The sequence below is a fragment of the Empidonax traillii genome, unplaced genomic scaffold (assembly GCF_003031625.1).
Source record: "Empidonax traillii isolate 1590-97213 ecotype Southwest subspecies unplaced genomic scaffold, ASM303162v1 scaffold61:size1379657, whole genome shotgun sequence".
Taxonomy (NCBI): Eukaryota; Metazoa; Chordata; class Aves; order Passeriformes; family Tyrannidae; genus Empidonax; species Empidonax traillii.
In genome coordinates, this window is record NW_020955254.1 from 272,602 (window position 1) to 280,338 (window position 7,737).

The 7,737-nt window shown below is 50.7% G+C and overlaps 1 protein-coding gene across 1 annotated transcript; it reads right to left on the reverse strand.

Annotated features, from left to right (window-relative positions):
• Window positions 1-215: 215 nt before the first annotated feature.
• IRX2 (iroquois homeobox 2) lies at window positions 216-6,067 on the reverse strand. Its single transcript, XM_027879912.1, has 5 exons — window positions 5,723-6,067; window positions 3,522-3,924; window positions 2,347-3,093; window positions 1,495-1,562; window positions 216-798 (listed from the first exon to the last, which is right to left on the reverse strand). Exons 1-4 carry the CDS (start codon window positions 5,963-5,965, stop codon window positions 1,519-1,521), a joined length of 1,437 nt encoding a protein of 478 aa, XP_027735713.1. The 5' UTR covers window positions 5,966-6,067; the 3' UTR covers window positions 216-798; window positions 1,495-1,518.
• Window positions 6,068-7,737: the final 1,670 nt, after the last annotated feature.

The window sequence follows — 7,737 nt, forward strand, 5'->3', positions numbered from 1 at the left end:
TATTTGCACGTATGTGTGTATTTAAAGCTTAAGTATAACGGAACAACCCAGAAGGAATTAATTTATGCAAAGCATATCTTTGCAGCGTATTTAAATTGCTTACTCATTTTATGGTCTATGCTCTGCTGGTGAAATTAGAGCTTTCCTCATTTTCTAAATAATAAATTACCATTTTGGGGGAAATGAACGAAAAACACAATGTTGTTGCAGACTAGTCTGTTTTTATTTACAATTAGAGATATAAATTAGTAAAGAATTCTCGTTAAACAACCAAAGATTGTATAACCATCAACGTTTCAAATAAAAACCGGGCAAAATTTATTTACAAAAAGTTCAGATTCCATTGCAATACAACTTGCATAAATTACTAGAAGCTTTATATCATTACAAAAATAAATATCAAATTTGTTTCCACTTTGTAAGGACTCAAGTTCTCCAATCACATCTTTATTATCTCTACTGTATACATCTTTTACAAATAATTTTACAATAAATCCTAGCACACCTATCGAATAGATACCGTGGCAATGAAGTGATCAATTCAAGATATCCTGAGAAAAACAGATCTGTTTTCAAAAGTCACACATACATTGGGGAAACTATACTATACCAGCAAACTCACATATGTCCAACAAAATTCTGGTTCAATAATTAGATTCTGAAGATTTAATAGTGCTCTGTGGTCTTCTTTTATACAGTGGCACCAGATGTGATCCGGATTTAGAGATTTGTTATATATATTAGCTCGGGGAGAGATGATGGCTTGCTGACTTTTTTCAAAGCAATTGTGACACCTACCTGTGGACCAAGGAAAAAACCAGATCATCCAAAAATCCTTGAATTACACTCTAACACCATTAAACGGTGGGAAGGGGGGGAGGGCAAGGAAGCAAGTCGAAAATTTTACTCATCTAATTTCTTCTAACAAAAAAAAGGTAATTGAAAAATATCGGCAAGGAGATTTTGTTGTTGTTTTTTTAGCTCTAAATAGCGGAAGTATTCAGAGTGCCTTTGCTAGATAGGCTAGTCACAGATAACATACCTTGCTTAAGATGCATGTCGGTCCCTAACAATTGTTCCTTTTTATATTAAATACGCAGTCACTGCATTAAGCCTCACTCAGAATGTACAATTTTAGGACGGCCACGTGAGTACAAGCACTTTGTTTTTAAATAACAATACTTTCAAAGGTGTTTTTTTTGTTTTTAAGATTTCTTTCCATAACGTTAAATAGTCCCTACGGCTTTGTCTTACACAAGCGAAGAGTATGCAAAGTGAGGGATTTGCCTAACCTGACTTGAAAATTAAGACAAACCTGAGAAAGAAAAGTCGTAATAAAAGGCTTAAAAAACCAGTAGAAAAACAGTGTCTTACTTTGTAATCAGACTCGTAAGTAATGAAGCAATAAATTAACGTTAAGCAAGTCTAGAACTGTGCAGCATGTCTCAGACTTGATGCCAAATGATCAGTGTAATAGAAAATGTTCTCACTTACTTGCATTGCTGTGTGATTGCACTTCTATAGGTATGGTTGTACTCCTACTGTGCAGACTTCAGTGGGATCTGTCAAAATATAACCGTCAGTTAGTCACAGGACACAGCCAGCTAACTAGATTATACAGTCTGTGTAGGTCCCAACCCTCACTGGGGCAGAATTTGTAGCTAGGTCGTTGAAAAAGCTGGCCAATATTTCGTAATTGCCTGTATCTCGAGTATTTTGTTAGAACAAACTGACAACTATATTAGTGCAAAACTTTTTCAGGGAAAAAAAGAAAGAAAAAACCACCCCCCCATACTCCCAGCCCCCCCCCCAAAAAAAAAACACAAACCACCCCACACACACAAAAACTAAACAAAAAACCCCACCAACCAGTTAAAAAATGTCACGGTCCACATAATTTCACGTCCAAGGTCAGCAATTATCTGAACCCAAAGCTGAAAAAAACCCGTGAGAATACTGGAAACAAAGAGAGACAAACCAGTTTGTCGGGAAAAAAAAATTACAGGCAATGACACCAGTGTTCTCTGGATAGCTTTGTGTGTAGTTTTCCTTTTTAAAAAAATGACTTTTTAAAGCTGTATCTGCAGCATGTGAGACTGATCTAAGAGTCGCCTTTTACATTTCCTCTCTCGGTTCTTAGAGACAGGTACCGATATCATGGCGACATGCCGTTTTTAATCCCCAGATTATACGAGTGCCCGTCTTCGCTCTGGCAGCGGTGGCAGCGCGCTCGCTGTTTTCTTCAGAGAAGGTTTCAGTATTTGCAGTGCATGAGGGGACGTGTACTGGTCGGGGAAGGAGAACGAGGGAGAAGGGAGAAGAAAGAGGCAGAAACAAGTCACCTACCTTTCTTAGAGTCATAGCTAGAGGGCCTGTAATGTTGTTCTAGCTGGTTAGTGATCGTTTTCAAAGAGTCACTGCTCTGTTTATGGACAGAGCTGGCGTTTAGGACAGTCTGACTTAGTCCCTCGTTTGAAGCCACTGCTGCAGAGTTGTATCTCAGGATTCCCTGGCTCTGGAGAGCGTTAAAGTTCCCATAGTTTGTATAATTGCTATAAAAAGGTGAGGTGTAATAAATATGCCTCCCCAGGAGGGAGGAGGGCGAGTAGGCAGCGCTGTGCGGGACGGAGGCGGGGGTGGCCGAGGAAAGCGGGCCAGGCTGGCAGCCTTGGCCCAGGGTCTGACTCTTGAGGTCCGAGGTGGCGATTTCGGCCAGCGACCAGAGCTTGGGCTTGCTGGCCGGCGTCGGGGGGCCGGGGGAGGCGCGGGGGCCCAGCGCCGCCTTGCTGGCGCTGCGGGCGGCGTCGGCGTGCGGGTGGCCGAGGAGCGGGGCCTCCACGGCCGCCAGCGGCGAGGACGTGGCGGGCTTGGCCGGTGGGTCGCGCTCCCCTCCGCCGCCGTCATCCTCCTCGATGTCTTCCTCCTCCTCCTCCTCCTCCTCGTCCTCTTCCTCTTCCTCGATGTCCTCGTACTTGTCCTTGCACTCCGAGCCCGACTCGCAGAGGGGGTCGCCCGCTCGGCAGGGCAGCTTCTCGCCGTCCGACTCGGCGGAGCAGGAGTGGTCCGTCAGGGAGTCGACTTGCAAGCTGATCCCTGCGGGGGCCCGCCGGGCACAGAGACGCAGTCAGGAGAGGTGGCAAAACAGAGCAGGAGAGAGGCGAGCCAGGCCGCCACCGCGGCAGGCAGGCTGGCTATAGCCATCCCGGCCTTTTCCCCTTCCGAGGAGCATCCACCCCCACGGGCTAGGTCCGCTGCGGCACCCCTCGCACCTTCCCCCTCTGTCCCCCTAAGGCGCCGTCGTCCGCCGCGGCACCTCCACCCGCCGCCCCCTGCCCGCCTCGGCCACCGGCACTGTGAGGCGACAAGCTCCCGGAGCAGCCGGGGGCAATGGGACGGGAAAGGTTTGTGGGGCTCTTTTGTTAAACGCCGTGCCCCCTCCCCTACCGCTGCCCTGCTCCTGGGGGAACTCGACGGGGCGGGATGGGGCAACACCGCCGGGGCCGCGGTCACCCCGCGCCTACCTTCGTCCTCCGCGGAGGTTTCGTTGCTCTCGGGTATCTTCTCGGGACTCTCCTTATTCCTCGGCCCATCACCTTCGTCGTCGTCCTCGTCCTCGCTCTTGTTTCGCGGGGCCCAGGTCATCTTGTTCTCCTTCTTGAGCCGCCGGCGGGCGTTGGCGAACCAGGTGGAGACCTGAGTGAGGGTCATCTTGGTGATGATGGCCAGCATGATCTTCTCGCCCTTGGTGGGGTAGGGGTTCTTGCGGTGCTCCTGCAGCCAGGCCTTCAGTGTGGCCGTGGCGTCGCGGGTGGCGTTTTTCCTGTACGCGGGGTCGTTGAGCTGGTAGGGGTAGGCAGGGCTGCCGTACGGGTGGTAGCTGATGGCTCCGGTCATCCCCGTCGTATGGGCGTCGTAAGGGGAGCCCTGGACAGAACAAAACGGTGGGGTTGGCAAGTTGTTATTGCTGATAGCCATTAGTGAGTTGTCAAGGCGAGATCGGCGGTTATATTTGTATTTCCCCGGGATGGTGTCTTGTATCCATATTCTATGAGGGGGAGAAGCAGCACCCAAAGGCCATTAAGTTATGATGCCCCCCCCCCCTTCCTCCGCCCAGCACACAGACACACGCGCTTAAAATCGGCGATGTTTTAATCTTTCTGACTAATTTCAGCTCCTTGTAATTGAATATTTCCCAATATAATTTCTGAACCGCGTAGACTTTTTAAAGGCCCTACAGGTAGTGTCTTGATATCTACATTTCTCTCAAAGGTTCAAAAGATGTTTCCTTTTTTGCTATAGAAAATACAACAAAGCCGCCACTTAGCAATTCACTGCACTAATGCATTGCAAATCCAATTTGCAAATCAGAAGATATGCACCGTTTCGAATTGTTCAAATGCGATGTAATTAGCATTTTAATTCGCTCTTTAACGTTTAAATTGCGCTTATTTAAGTCTGCATAATGCGAGAAAAGTTAAAGATATCGCTAAGAAACTCGCTAACTTTCAGCATGTCTCTGAACCCCGCAGATCGGGGAGTCATAGGCTCAACATTACCCAGTATCCTGCACAGTTCACAACCTCGCTGCAACTTCCAGCCACTCGCCTACTGCTTCTCAACAGGAAAAACAAGCGAGACCCTCAGATCTTATATCACCCTGAATAAAGACTGCACGACAATTTATGGACTGTATTTTACAGACAGAAAGCAAGTAGTTTCCCTGTCACTTTGCAGGGAAAGCAAACTACCCCGCTGCCATCCTCTTCTAGGATATCGACAACGGCTCTTGTCTCAAATTCCGGGCACAAGTCTTTGTGTGTACGGACTAGATACGTGTCTGACTCTCTGTATGCGTGTGTGTTTATTAAACTATATAACCATCTAGACGTGCAGTTTATTTATATAGTTTGTGGTTTTATTTATATACTTTATGCGCAGAATACACACAACACGCAATTGCAAATGCTCCTTAAACTAATAAGAAGAAAGTGAAATCCGAAACTGCGGCCACCACAACCATCTTGGGCTTAAGCGAAGCTCACAGATCGCAAACAGATGCTCCTTTTCATTCCCAAAATCCAGCTAAACCATTAGCACAAAACACACTGAAAGTAAATAAACCCACACAGGAATAAAGCCCTCAGCGCCTCTAAACACCGACTTAAAAAGAAAGAGAGAAAAAAGAGGGGGGGGGGAAAGAAGTAAAAGAAGCCCTCCCCTATGCTATCACAGTGAAAATAATATATATATATATTAAAAAATAAAATAAGGGAAGAGAGAGTGAAGGACGGTAGACACACACATGGAAACGGGGGGGTGGGGGGGAGAATGAAAGCATCCAACCCAACTGAGTGAGACGATCCGTATTTCCTTAATCAAGGCGCCCTCCCGGCTCCTCAAACCGCGCGGAGAGCCCGGGACCCAGGCCCGCCGGCACCGCGCTTGGATAGGTCGCGAAGCGGCGCCCCGGCCCTGGCCCACCGCTCCGCTCCGCTCCACTCGCCTCCGTTTCGCTCCGCTCGGCCCCGGCCGGGTTGCAGGGCTGCACAGCGCGATGCGCAGCCGGCGCCAGCAGCGCGGAGGAGGAGGCAGTGCGGGGCGCCCGGTTGTGCGGCGTGGTGTCGGGGTCTGATGGTGAGTGTGTGAGGAGAAAGGCTGAAGATGATGAGGATGAGAATGCGGATGCTAATGAAGAAGGAGAGGGTTTCTCTTCGGTAGTTACCATGTAGGAGGGGAATCCCGTGGCGGGGTCTGTGGAGTACTGGAGCGGGCTGGTGAAGCCTGTGGCCGCAGCCTGAGCGGTGAAAGCTGCCGATCCCGGGTAAGGGCTGAACGCCGATCCCGACGAAGACCTGGCCAGCTCCTCGCTCCTGGGGGCCGCCAGCGCCGACGCCCCGTACGCCGGGCAGGAGTACAGAGCCAACGAGCCGGGGGGCTGGTAGAGGTAACCCTGAGGATAGGACATGGCTTGCACTGGCGTGCACAGGAGCAGGGAGGGGGCTAGGGTGACCGGCCCTGCTGCTGCCGCTGCTCCTGGCGCTGCTTTCGTGCTCTCCCTCTCTCCTGCCCGCCCTCCCGCTCCCTCCCTCCCTCCCTCTTTTTCCCTCCCTCCCTCCCTCTTTTTCCCTCCCTCCCTCTCTTTCCCTCCCTCCCTCTCTCCCTCCCTCTCTCTCTCTGTCTCTCTCTTTCCCCGGTTGGCTCTGTGCAGTTATGTAGAGAATCAGAGTTGTTTTGTGCTCCCCCCCATGCGCACCAGATCAGAATAAAAACAAATAGGAGGGGGGGGAAAAAATAGACACCGCCCCCCCCCAAGGGCAAATTAATAGAGAGGCCAGAAATGTATCCGGGAGGGAAAGGGCATCTGGGAGAGATGGGAGAGGGTTAATAAAAAGAAAGTGAGAAAGGGAAAGGAACAGAAGGGGAGAGAGGGAGAGAGAGAGAAGCGAGCCCCCGAAATCAGAAAAGTGGCTGCTGCATATGGAGTTCTCCTAGTCAGCTAGCCAGCTCCCAGAGCGCCTGTGAGTCTGTATTTTGGGGGAAGTATAGAGTCTGGAGTGAAGAGTTGAGGGAAGCAGCACTCGAGTTTCTGAGGGACATTGGAAAACAGAGCTGTCCGTCACTGCCGCTCATCTGCATAGCGCGCCGGGCCCGCCCCCTCCCGCTCCGGCCCCGGCTCCGTCTCCTCCCGAGGACGGCAGGCAGGCGGGCAGCGAAGGCGGGCAGGCAACGAAAGCAGGCTTTGTAATGCAAGCCAGCCTCTTCGACTGCGAGCACGCCGCTGAAGCCAAGCGATGATACTGCTCGTCAGCTCCTCTCCGGACTCTCGGAGCCATGAACACTCTTTCACACGCCATCCAGTACACCTCCTTTCTCTCTCGTTCTGTATCCACACGAGAAGCGGAAAAGCATGTGCATGGTAGATATCTGCATCCCCTCAAGCGCTCGGCGAAGCGCTGTACTCACGCACACGCGTGTTAGATGTGTGCATTTGCACGCGTGTATGCGCGCAGGGCCAGGCGCGGGGGAACTGGGAAGTGCGCAAGGGGAGAGCGAGCGCTTGGTAAAAGTACTGCCCTATATGGTAGGGAGAAGAGCAACTTCTGCTCAAATCAGCAGATTCAGGATCGCGCTGTTCCTGGCAGCGAGAGCTTTACAGTTTTATAAGTTGCCACAAACAGTCAAGATCTAGTCATGGAATGTGTTTACATATGAAGGGGGGAAAAAAAATCCCCTCATCTTTCTTTCATTTCTGTTCCTCCTGGGCTGGTGCATGGAGAAGAGGCCTGGGTGACTCCTTCCAGGGGGCTAGCTGCCTTCTCCCCCCCTTCCTGTTCCCCCTTTTTGCAGAATAGATAAATCTCCTAGAATATGGTCTCTAAGAAATTAATTTCTTCTACCCCCTCGCTTCTGCCCTGGACACTATCAGCTTCGAGCCATTGGCAGCGCTGCTCCGGCCCGGGCGCGGGAGGGAGAGATGAAGGCACCTCTCTTCTCTTCTGAGTGCAAGCATAAATACACACATATACGTGCACTTGCATTTCCTTAATGATTAGCGGAGAGAATCCCTTCAAAAACTGGCGGCGAGCTGACCGCACTGAAGCTCTGCCCTTTGCCTCCTGGGACGAGACATTGTGCCGACGGTCCCCTGTGTCCCCACACTCGCGGTGGAGCCGGGGCTCCTCTTTCCCGGCACTCCGACAGCCCCGGGGAACGGTGTTGGGCCCTGCCCATCCCACC